The sequence below is a fragment of the Wyeomyia smithii genome, chromosome 1, assembly GCF_029784165.1.
Source record: "Wyeomyia smithii strain HCP4-BCI-WySm-NY-G18 chromosome 1, ASM2978416v1, whole genome shotgun sequence".
Taxonomy (NCBI): domain Eukaryota; kingdom Metazoa; phylum Arthropoda; class Insecta; order Diptera; family Culicidae; genus Wyeomyia; species Wyeomyia smithii.
In genome coordinates this window covers 52,655,081-52,667,879 of record NC_073694.1, presented here as the reverse complement: position 1 = coordinate 52,667,879, position 12,799 = coordinate 52,655,081, and the positions used below count along the sequence as shown (strand labels likewise).

The window sequence follows — 12,799 nt, the reverse complement described above, 5'->3', positions numbered from 1 at the left end:
ATCCTCAATTGCTACGATAAGCTCTCTTTATAGCCAATAAGTTAGCATTTAAGTTAGTTGTAAGTTTACTTTCCTTTCTTGACAAGTAGGTTTAAATCCCTACGAATGATGAGTCCTAATTGCGAAAGCAAACAAATCCTAACAATTAAAATTACAAATTACTAACAGTGTTGAGAAGTCACTATTTGTGATTGGACACACATACTCATTATTTACTAATATTTATCATAAATACTTAAGCTACTAACAAATCCCCCTCTTAAAAAAAAAATAACAGTCCTATGTAAAAGACCTATGTTTTCTTTTTTTTTTTGCGGGAATGGGTCAATTTTGGCATGCTCTACAAGAGTAGCCATTAAGATTGAGGTTATGGTAATCAAACCTTTTATTTTTACCTTTTGAAAAACATGCCAAAATGGACCCTATTTTCGCAAAATTTACACAGGACTTGCAACTTTTACATATGACTATTATGCGAATAGCGGAAGTTTAGCCTCATATGTATGCTTACCAACGACTTGCTGCCATTTTTGTTCGTTTACCGAGCGCGATGTAAAAGTACCACGACGTCCTAGTGAAGCTGTTTGCGAGAGGTGAGAGATCCAGCGACATATTCCACCGGTTGAAATCCTACGGGGTGGAACAGGATTCCGTCTATAAATCTGTCGGTACCTGGACTCGGCCAACTGCCGTGCGAAAGCCGGGCTGCTGCGTTCGGCGAGGACGCAGTAGCCATCAACATGGTGAGGGAACGCGTTCGTCGAAAAACGAACCGCTCGATCTGAAAGACCGCTGCTGACTTGAATTTGTTGATCGAGACTGCCAACACCGTTATGACGAAAGACATGGGATACAAGCCGTACAATCCGACTACGTGCGACTGCGGCCCGATCCAGCTCTTCGGTTTCAGTGTGTTACGGACTTGTAAGTATTTTTTTTATTGAAATATATTTTCACTCACTATTTTATTTTAATTACTCTGCTTACAGATGCGAAAATCAATTTAGAACTCCGGAATTTTCACTTCTCGACTCCTGACACTTAATCATAACTCAAAATTAACTTTTGGAATAAATCCACTTCTGCTCAATTTAAAAAAAAAAAATTTTTGATGCTTTTCTTCTCGTCTTCTTGCTAACAGATCGCTTCTGCGTTCGATTCGCCTTTTTTCATCCATTCGTCACTCGAAACGGTACTTTACAATTACACCAACTATAGTGCGGTGGTGCGGACATTCCCCTGCCCGTAACATCTGGTAGAGCCTCTGGCCTTTCCGGATTCTCCATCCTGGATCTTCATCACCGCCAGATTTGCCACATCTCGTGGATATAGTTCGCCATCCGCCGTTCTTACATCTGCTTGTCGAACTCGTGCGTCTGTTCCCTTCACGACTGCGTACGCGTCCTCGTCTCTAGTACTTCCTGCTCTTCCCTTCCGCAATTAAGGTACTTCTGCGATAACTGTTCCCAAAGTTTGTAGAAAGGTTTCCGATCAGTTATTCATGTTCCTCTTCGGTTCCCGATCGGTTACACATGTTCTCTTTTTGGATCTCCTGAAATATGTGGTCGAGAGTACCTGCTCGAGAACGGCTTGATGGCCATCAGGCAAAACTGCGTGCTCAAACTCTAGACTACGTCCAAATGCACAGCTCTTACAGCCATGTACGTGAATACCGCCAATACCACCGCCACGCTTACTGACGAAGCACGCTGAATATGGTCTCCCTGTAAGCATGGCCACACTTCTCGTGGTAGTGTAGAATCAGCTTTCGGGTTATCTCGTGTTTCCCCGATAAGATGATCAAGAATTTCTTGTCAAACGGGATCGCTTCACTGGACTCCGTTCTTTCTCGTACTTATTCAGTGTCCAGGATTGGAGACCGTTTGTACAGAACGCTGGAGCTCTCGATTCTCTTAGGTGGTTGACCTGCTTCTAGCTCGAGATTCGCTATAAGTACGCGCATATGATCCGGAAAATTGGCAAATGTGACTGCTGTCAGAGAATGGTATATACCTGTTGAAGCTCTTCCTGTTGAAGTGCTTGCTGAACCGCCGAAACCCTTGCTCGGATTAGAGGACGATGATGCTTCGTAGCCTGCAAAGTCACGATTGGTTAACCAGGCTTTTGGGGTGGCGGATGGCGACGCATCGGACTACTGTCGCGGTCATTCGTACCAGCTTCGTCCAACGAGAAACAGCACTCGAATCGACCACTTCGTGGAACATCACCAGACCTTTTGCCGTCTCGTTGGTATCTCCGATTGGATCGATCAGCGGCCATTGGTTGGGCGATCAGTCCATTCACCTATTCCGAATCGTTGCGTAACGGAGGTCCATGGCCCCGCTTGGTAAGCGCATCCGCGACGTTCTCTCATTTTGGTCAGCTCAAATACCAACTCTAAATGCGACGAACTGCTTATATTTTAATTGGCCTGACTGCAGCCACGACAGTGACGAAGCAATCCAATCCACTGCTGCCATAGGTTCCAGCCACAATCGTCGATTTCTTGGTCCCACTCGCAACCGCTTCGTTAGAGATGTTAGAGGAGCATCTTCCCATGAATGTGGACAGTAGCCCCAAATAGTCTAAGAAGGTTTTATCTAACATCTCGCGGATGTCCCCTCCGAAAGCGATCCACCACTCCCGTAAGTTAAGAAGCACCGACCACAGCGGCACTAGTGAGTTGAGTGTAATTTCTTGGACCCTTTTCCGCATCGTCCCAGATGAGTCAGATTTTTTCCAGTTTCTTCGGATTAAGGACCACATTTAGCGGGAGATACCATGTCTTCTTGGGGTCCACAATGCACGCGATACAACTCCGGCGATCATTCCAGCTTCTTTTTTTTAAAGCTATAGGGTAGCTTTCAGGAAAGCTTACTTCGTCGTTACTCCAGAGGAGTCCCGTCTCAAAACGGTTCCCTACGTGTTTCATGGTTTCCTCCAGTATCGACTGAGCCATTTTTTCCCCAGCTGATTCCTAGTACACCCGTACTAAAGATTCTTCGAGTGTATAGTGGTGCTCGGGGAGATCATGAAGATTTTCGTTAGGGACTTGCTTGTGGTAGCCCTGCAACTTAGGAGATGCTCGTAGTGGCCCGTACACCGTTCCGCCGAGTTGGCGCCGTGCTGCGATTGGCTCGCTCGTAGTTCCAATCTTTACTTTCAGTGAAGCGAAAGCATGAATATTGCTTAGCCCTATCAGTATTCCTGTTTGACCTTTATACGAATTGATCGGCAATCCCCGCTTGTGGTCAAACTGTGGCAATAGTTCGTCAGCCGTGAGTGTCTGGTGTGGTCGCCTAAGCTTGTCGACCGTATACACTGACCGCAATAATGTCTTTTCCGCATTGTCCTCATCAGCAGCGGAAGTCCACAGATTCATCCGTCTGGAGTTCTTTTCGACTTGATAAACGTCCGCCGTCCAGTCAAGTACTAGCTTTTTTTCACTCCGCCTAGTCCTAAACGGTCAGCTAACTCAGTTTCTATCAACGAGATTTCCATCTTCTTTGTCTAGGAACGCGAGCACAGCCAGCGCATAACTGCCGTTGTGGTCGGAAGAGTCAGTGGATTGTGCGATTCTCCGCAATCATCGACGTCGCACCGAATCTTAAAACGACTTTGCCCACTGTGTTCGTTCAAACAGACCTTGCACAGTTTGCATTTGCTCACGTTCATCATCCGATCTGCAAATAAGAAGTCATGGTTGACGTTCGCCTCGCAAGCATCGGATCGGACGAGCTTGGAGCTGAAATCCGTGAACGTTCGCAGTGTCACCTCCTTCTTCCATTTGTAGTGCAACCATTGTCGCTTTTCTCCGTTCGAAAGTTTATTGACCAAATCCTAAATCAGGATTGGATCCACAAGGTGCAGTGTGAGCTCGAGGCTGTGCTCGCAGAGCTGCTCTACTGCATTTCCGAAGAAGATAAAACTGGTAAACCGGTCTGTTTTAGGCGAATCCAGCTTCCGATCCCTCTCGAAGCGACTTTGAAGCATTTGCTCAGGGCGGCCATAAAACTGTCGCAGCATCTCGATCACTCTGGGAATCGATGTAGGGAGCACTAACCGACTCGAGCGCAGCACCCATCAATTTTGAAGAGGGACTACGTCTTTCTTCACTATACTAAGGTACATTCTGGGAAAACTGGATTGAACATGTAACGTTTTTGGTTGGCGGAATGGAAGATTTTAGATGCTAATAGCGCTCAAACAACTGTTCCGATTTCAATAGTTAATATACCGTTGGAAAGCTAAAACAAACAAGATTTGTATAACATGATAATTTTGCCATTTGCCATTTTGTCATTACTCCGTGAAAACTGCGGGAAAGTTTGAAGGTCGAATATCCACATACATTTTTCATACGATTGGTATATTTCCCTAACGCAGACTTCAAAAACATAGACGAAATGATTTCACGCATTCAGTCGTTGGCTAGCAATTCCAGCCAATTGGCGTCGCATTCATCACCCAACGCAAGCGACGGAGGAAGAGAGCAGAGATGCTTCCACGTGATTGGTTCTTCCCCCAATCACCCAAGTTCCCCACACTGAGTGACGTTATAAAAGGACATTCCGTGTTGAGAGAAGACCATTCCCTGGTCGACCGTCAAAGCGAACGGTTCGGCTTCCATTCGATCTGAGTTGGACCCCACCAGTGGTAATCTAATTCAGATATCGTTATTGGAATACAGCCCGAAACTGGACGTGATCGGCACTGGGGACCATTGGAAGCCGTTGGAAAGGACTATTGGAAGACTTGGAAGCCGTTTGGATGCTGCCGATAGTAATTTGTGTAGGTATAGTGTGTCGTAAACCAAGCGTGTGTGTCTGAGCAGCGTTAGCGTGTGTATGTGTGTGTGAGTAGCGTGTGTATGTGTGTGTGATAGCGTGTGTATGTGTGTGAGTAGCGTGTGTATGTGTGTGAGTAGCGTGTGTGTGTGTGTGTGTGTGTGTGTGTGTGTGTGTGTGTGTGTGTGTGAGAGGCGTGTGTGTGAGAGAGAGTAGCGTGTGTGTGTGTGAGTAGTGTGTGTGTGTGTGTGTGTAAGTAGTGTGTGTGTGTGTGTGTGTGTGTGTGTGTGTGAGTAGCGTGTGTGTGTTAGTAGCGTGTGTGTGTGTCAGTAGCGTGTGTGTGTGAGTAGCGTGTGTGTGTGAGTAGCGTATGTGTGTGTGAGTAGCGTGTGTGTGTGAGTAGCGTGTGTGTGTGAGTAGCGTGTGTGTGTGTGTGTAAGTAGCGTGTGTATGTGTGTGTGTGTTTGGTGTGTGTTATATACTATGGCCATTGCAGAATTGAATCTTTACACCCACAATAATCTCACGGGAAGCCTACGTTTGTGCACTCAAGCACATACCCTTCAACTTTTTCTTGGAGTGTCACCAAGTTCTCTACATCCGAGTAGCCACAAGCTGCGTTTGACGCTTTCCGGTTTTCCGGTAAAGGTGTGAAGTTTTCTGGTGAGATCAGTTTCCAAACAGTGAAGATTTGAGAAGAAAAAAGGTTAGTGCGCTTACCGCTAATTTGTAATTGACGCGATAGGGTAAAATATACATTTCTCAGTTTTTTATTATTTTTGTCAGTAGTTACAAGCCCTAAAGAAAAATAAATTAAATGGGACTTACTTTACTTTTACTTTTTTGGCTAACGGACCGTTCACCGGTCTAGGGCCGAACGAATTAGAGACGTCCAGCTTCTTCTGTCCACTTCCTGGTTCTCTACTGAAGATAGTTTTGGCGGCTCTCTCGTCAGGCATCCTGGCTACGTGTCCAGCCCACTGAAGCCTGCCCCGCTGTATTACCTTTACTATATCAGCATGTTTGTATAAAACTCGTGATTCATGCGTCTGCGCCACACCCCACCTTCCAATTTACCGCCAAGTATCGATCGCAGAACTTTACGCTCAAAAACTCCGAGCACTCGTCGATCAGCTTCCTTCAGCGTCCATGCTTCATGTCCGTAAAGGGCCACCGGGAGTATCAGCGTCCTATACAGCGCTAGTTTTGTGCGAGTTTGCAAACTACGGGACCTTAGCTGGTTACGCAGTCCGTAGAAAGCCCTGTTCGCAGCTGCAACTCGTCGTTTCACTTCACGGCTCATATCGTTGTCACATGTCACAAGCGTACCAAGATAAACGAATTCGTCAACCACTTCAAAACGTTCCCCATCTATCTCCACCTCAGCACCAACACCACGGGGACTCTCACGCAGTTAATGACAAGTCCCAATCTCGCTGCTTCTCTCTTAAAAGGTACGAATACCTCCTCCACGGCCTTACGGTTGATACCGTTGATATCGACGTCATCCGCAAAGCCAAGAAGCATGTGAGATTTCGTGATGATCGTACCGTTTCTTTCGACGTTTGCTCTTCGTACTGCACCCTCAAGAGCGATGTTAAACAGTACGGTGGAGAGCGCATCCCCCTGCTTCAGTCCATCCAACGTTACGAACGCGGCTGATGTCTCGCCAGCTATCCGCACGCACGATTTTGATCCCTCCAGTGTCATACGACTCAGCTTTATTAGTTTCGTAGGGAAACCGTGTTCCAGCATGATCTGCCCCAGCTCGTTTCTTTTCACTGAGTCGTATGCCGCCCTGAAGTCCACAAACAGATGGTGAGTCGATGAGTTGTACTCCCGGAACTTATCGAGGATCTGTCGCAGGGTGAAAATTTGATCCGTCGTGGAACGCCCTTGTCGAAAACCAGCCTGGTATTCGCCAACAAAGGATTCCGTTAGCGGTCTCAATCTGAAGAACAGGATACGGGAGAGCACTTTATATGCGGAGTTGAGCAACGTTATCCCTCGATAGTTGCCACAATCCAATCGATGGCCCTTCTTATAGATAGGGCATATGAGGCCTTCCAACTAGTCGTTCGGCATTTGTTCGTCCGCCCAGGTTCTTAGTATTATCTGGTGGATCGCATAGTACAGCCGCTCGCTTTCCGCTTTTAGAAGTTCGGCCGGGATACCGTCCTTCCCAGCGGCCTTGCCGTTTTTCAGCTCACTAATCGCCTTTTTCACCTCCTCCTGTGTTGGCGGCTCCACAGCTTGTTCGTCACTCATAATCGTCATCCTGTTCCTGCTCTGCTCATCCGGCTTCTCACCGTTCAATAGCGCCTGAAAATGCTCCTTCCACCTGGCTGCAACTGTCGGTTTATCAGTAAGCAGGTTGCCGTCCTTGTCATTACACATGACCGGCACAGGGAAATTCCTGCTTCTGACTCTGTTGACAGTTCTATAGAATCTCCGCACCTCGTTTTCAGCATAGCTGTCCTCTGCGCTGGCGAGCACCTGCTCCTCGTACTCGCGCTTTTTCCGACGGTGGGTTCTATTTCCGGCAGCTCTTGCCACCCTGTACCTCTCTCGGTTCTGACGCGTAGCCGTAGTGAGCATGCGGCTCCTGGCACGGTTCTTCTCATCTGTCGCTCTCTGGCACTCAGCATCGAACCAGCTGTCTTCCACGCGTCGTACCTACCACCTCTCTCGCAGTCGTTTCAATGGCGCCGTGAATACTGCTCCACAGCCCATTTATGTCTTCCACTCCTTCCTCCTGCTGTTCTGCGATCCGTTGATCCAGCTCTCTGGCGTATTCTGCTTCCACGCCATCAGCTTTCAACCGCTGAATGTTGAAACGCGTCGTCCTCTCTGTGCGAGATTTCAGCACGTTCGACAACCGTGCGCGGATCTTACAAACGACGAGATAATGGTCAGAGTCAATGTTTGGTCCCCGAAAAGACCTAACATCAGTAACATCCGAAAAGTGCCGACCGTCAATCAGTACGTGATCGATCTGGGAGCAGGCTTCTTCATTTGGATGCCTCCAGGTGTGTTTCCGAATATTCAAACGTGGAAAATAGTGGTAATTTATAAGAAGCGGTGGTTTTGGAAATCATTTAGAATAAATAGCGAGAAATACATATGAAGTGCGAACGAAAGGAAACACGTTTTTATTTGTGAAAACAAGGTTACAGTAGTTAGTTTAATGTGTAGGTAAAACTGTAATAAAACAGGTAGCGCAAAGGTGGTAATAACTAATGACGTCATCAAACTTCAATACTCCCCCTTCATTTCCACCGTCGCATCAAGAAACTGCGCGTCAATGAGCCCCATTTTTCTTGAATGCTTGCGAATTTTAACCGTCCCCAACGGTTTTGTTAATGCATCTGCAATCATTTCCTCCGAACATAGGTATTTTAGTTGAATAATACCTTTCTCGCATAGATCTTTTACAAACATTTCTTTTGTTGCAATGTGTTTTGAACGTTGATTTACTCGCTCCGAACCCACAAACATAATACAAGATTGGTTGTCTTCCTGTAGAAGAGTTGCCTCCATCTGATGAATACCAAAGTCATCAAGTAAACGTCTCAACCAGAGTTTCTTGAGCAGCCTCGCTGAGCGCTATGAACTCTGATTCCATAGAGGAAAGTGCTACTGTGCTCTGCTGATGACTTCTCCATGAAATTGCTGCTCCAGCTAAAATGAACACATATCCGGAGGTTGACTTTCGGGTACCGCGATCTTCTGCCCAATTCGCGTCTGAATATCCATAAAGGCACAACGATGATCCATCGAAAAATAACTTCCAGTTCATAGTTCCGCGTAAATACCTTACCACTCTTTTGGCAGCAATCTAGTCAGCCTCGGTAGGCTGATTTAATTTCCGTCCTAAAATCGAAACTGCAGCAGCAATGTCTGGCCGTGCGTTGACCGCGACATATAGAAGAGCTCCTACCAAACTCCTATAAGCGATGTTGTCAGCTAACGGTACGCTTTCTGATTCGCCTCTAGCGTAAAGTTCGTCCATAGGTGTACGTGCAGATTTTGCCTCACCCAAACCAACTCGTTCGGACATCAACTGTATGTATCCTCTTAACGAAATGCTATATTTCCCGGCTAGGCGCTCGATTTCCAACCCCAGAAAGTATCTAATTTGTCCAAGACATGTTATATCAAAATGTTTACTTAGCTCTTTCCAAACTCTATCTGTCTCTTTTTCATCCTCACAGCCGATTACTATATCATCGACGTACAATATGATATAGATTTTCTCTTTATTCCTTTCACCAACAAATAGGCGAGGGTCAACCGAGCTTGCCTTGAATCCGATGTTTCTGAATACTTGTTCTATCGTCTGGTTCCAGCAACGAGCAGACTGTTTGAGCCCATATATACTCTTGCGTAGACGACACACTTTTGTTCGCTCTCCAGCTGCTATAAACCCGGGGGGCTGCTTCATATATACTTCTTCGTTGAGGTGACCGTTTGATTTTTTGAAAAGCAGTTTTAACGTCAATGTGTTTTTAAATTATTCCTTTGTGACTAGCAATCGCCAAGAGTGTTCTGAAAGTAGTTTGCTTCGCAACTGGTACGTGTACAACCTCGAAATCCAAGCCTAGTTTTTGACGAAAGCCTTGCGCCACCAATTGCGCCTTGTGCTTAATTACTTTGCCATCCGTATTTCGCTTAACTTTGTATATCCAACGACTTCCTATTGCTTTTCGACCTTCTGGAAGATCAACAAGGTCCCAAGTATTCAGTTTCTCATGCGCTTGAAGCTCTTCTTTCATTGCACACAGCCACTGTTCCTTTCGATCACACAATGTTGCTTCTTCGTACGACTGTGGTTCGTTCTCCTCCTGGACCTGCACTGTATTTATTTCTTCGATCAGTCGTTGAAGACGCGTCGCTTCATTTACACGCTTTGATCGTCGTAGAAAATCGTCACATGGAAACCCTTCAAAATCAGATTCATTAGTGTCACTGTCTTCGGCAAATTCATCATGCACTTGTGGTAGAAAAATTTCTTCTTCATTTGGATCAACCTCATTCACAGTTTGGACGCCATCAGTATTAATTTCGCTCAATGATGGTACAACATCCTTTGTTGTTTCTATACCAGCAACCTCCTCTAGAAACCTAGCATAGCTGCTAATTGTTAATTGCAAGCCTTGGTGCTACATTCGCGATTCGGCACTCGATCCTTTGTTCATTATACACAGACTTCGCAGCCAACTGTTAAGTGTACAGGACAATTGCAGGACTAGCACTACGATCCTACTAACACTAACTGTCTCTCCCGAGCCGGGACTCGAACCTACGACATGTTAGGCCAGCATCATACCTCAAGACCAGCTGGAAGTGCAAACGGTGAACTATTTACTTAAAAAATGGCTTTATTCCCCTCAAATTCAGAGGTATCTATTTTTACGTTAATTTCTGGTCCAAATTCGAACAAGCAACCTCAAACCCGACTGAAGAACCCTGAAGTACAACCAGGCATTAAAATTGCTATGGAAGAGAACTTTGAAACCAGCATTTTTTTCTAAATACATAATACAATTTATATTCTCAAATTCATAAAAGCTAATGACATAGATACATTACATACATCTAAAAGACACATCCAAGTTAAAAACATTTGTACGCGCTCAACAGATGAAACCACTACATACACTCAGAACATTTTCTGAAATTTCAGCTTATCCTCGACATTTTTCAGTCGGATAAGTTCCTGCAAATTTTTCAGCTCCTTTGCGACAGCCGTCGCTAGGGTCGGATCCAATTCAGCCGTTCGCTCAAAGTCTTTTCTGGCTTGATCCGGATTCCAAGCTCCAACGTGAGCCTTGGCTCGACGAAACAACGCCTTTACGTTGTTTTTATCGTACTTCTCAAGCACCTCGCTGCAATGTTCGATCACTGCATAGTAGTCCTGATCCAGTAGCATGCATTGCGAGTAATTGAGCAGTAGAGGTACCTTAAGTTTTGCCAGTTCCAACCATTCCGTATCATTAGGCTTTTCTCTGTAAATAATAAAAGTTTCAAACAGGGTGCTTACCGTATTTAAATCGCAAATTTACTTCAGCATCAGCTGCTCTACGAGTCCAGTCGCATAGGAATAAGCTTCCGTTGCCCCCACAAAGTCTCTCCTAGCATAGCAATCGTTACCTTTTTCTTTCAGCTTGCTCACTTGTTCGAGCTTTTCCTCATCGTTTAGCTGCCAAGATTCTTTTTGGTATTCTTCTGGACTCTCGATGGACAAAATCTCCAGCACAAACTCCAAATCCTGTGGCTCGTTGAAGATCTCATCCAAATCTTTATACCCGATGCCTTCATTCTGAATGGTCATGCCACAGCAGTGCTTCCGCTGTTCGGCTGGCTTCAGCGAGTCACGAATTGTCTTCGCAACAAACGGATACTGCTGAACCACGGAACGGTCACAGCGAAATCGGGCCACTTCGTGCAAGGCCATCCGTTGGACGCATACTTCCCAAACTTCGAACTTGAACTTTTTCCCCAGCACCAGTTCCATAGGTTTCCCCAGCTTGCGACTATCATCCAAAACCGTTCCGTCCAGCTTTTTCGTTAGATAGTGGAAGCGAATTTTGGTTCCATCCTGAAAGGGTACCACTTTACTGCCAGCGTGTATCGTTTCTTTTACAATTTTAGCGTCATCCAGGGAAGGATCCATGTTGAAGCAATATAAGCTGGAAAGTAGGAAGTACCACTAAATAATCGCCGAAAAGGTTAATTAGGTCAAACAAATCAATATTCATACCGTTTCTTGTTGTCACTATCGAGCAGCGGCCTTCGATTGTATCTTGCTGTGTGGTTCCCAAGTAATCTTACTGCTGTTTCAACAGGCGGCTGTCAAGTGATTGTTTACCACCCACTTCTCATATATGTATGCGTACATTCGTACTGATTGTTTACTCGCGCTCTCTCATCTCACCTGCTGACGTTGGTGAACTGAACATCACTCACAACTCACAACAGGCCAATTTTTGATTCATACGCAATCAAACAATGATAATGGGTAGGAAAATAATTTGTCATACACAATGAGAGCAAGTATTGCATGTTATTTATTGTTTGTTTAGATATAGCCATTTTCATAATTATCAATATCGTGAATATTATGTTTTGTTCTCAGTTTTATAGCATATTTATTTAATATTGATGCCGCAGGTTTCGTAGATGTCCAAAATGTTTTCAAATGTGTATGTGGGTCATTCCATACGAAGTGACCACGAATAAGCATAAATTTGACACCGACCATCACGGCTCAAAGTTGGGGGAATTATTCATCTAGATTCACTTTGAAAAAATCCTAATTTCGGTGATTGTTTAATATTTAAATTCTAGGATATTCAAGTGTAAGTTTAAGACTAGGGCACATTAGCCTAGAAAACCAACACTAATTTTTGGGGGTTTTTGCCGCGGCAAGTTTCTGCTCACCACATCAATTCCCGCAAGGTATATCCTATAGGACTCCAAAAGAACTTCAGTCCAACTCCAACCTGGCTTTAATTTTTAGAACCGACTCCAAGAGGGAAGAAAAGATCCGGATATTCACTTCGTTGGTTAGCCCACAATTTCACTAAATAGAGATTTTTTTTATTCCACCAGCTCACCTCGTTTTGACCTGGAAGCAACATAACTGCTGTCAAAACCCTTCTTTATTCGATCAATTTTGACCCAGTATTGACCTGGCGTGTAGCCCGAAGCGCACTGTAAAATTTGTCAGCTTCAACCCGCCATTGCACGTGCTTATAGCGAATTTCTTTATTCCACCAGCTCACCTCGTTTTGACCTGGAAGCGCACTAACTGCTGTCAAAACCCTTCTTTATTCGCTCGATTTTGACCCAGTTTTGACCTGCCGTGCTGCCCGAAGCGCATTTGTCAGCTTCAACCCACTACTGCACGTGCTAAGCTCGTAAACAATTATCTGGCATCTCTTTCTTACTTGCGTCTCAAATGGCGATGACGTTTTATTATCCCTCGGCAGTTTTGCCCGCACACAGTG

At 45.2% G+C, this 12,799-nt stretch overlaps 1 protein-coding gene across 1 annotated transcript; it reads right to left on the bottom strand.

The window, feature by feature from the left end:
• Positions 1-10,322: 10,322 nt before the first annotated feature.
• On the bottom strand, positions 10,323-11,700 carry LOC129729652 (AH receptor-interacting protein). The gene is made up of 3 exons (XM_055688390.1): positions 11,551-11,700; positions 10,853-11,479; positions 10,323-10,795 (listed from the first exon to the last, which is right to left on the bottom strand). Exons 2-3 carry the CDS (start codon positions 11,461-11,463, stop codon positions 10,450-10,452), a joined length of 957 nt encoding a protein of 318 aa, XP_055544365.1. The 5' UTR covers positions 11,464-11,479; positions 11,551-11,700; the 3' UTR covers positions 10,323-10,449.
• Between the last annotated feature and the right edge of the window lie 1,099 nt (positions 11,701-12,799).

Excerpts from the sequence above, each read along its gene's own strand:
- LOC129729652 (XM_055688390.1), bottom strand. The coding sequence starts at position 11,463 with ATGGATCCTTCCCTGGATGACGCTAAAATTGTAAAAGAAACGATACAC. Across the intron at positions 10,796-10,852 it reads GTAGAGCAGCTGATGCTGAA|AGAAAAGCCTAATGATACGG; the intron begins GTAAATTTGCGA and ends TATTATTTACAG.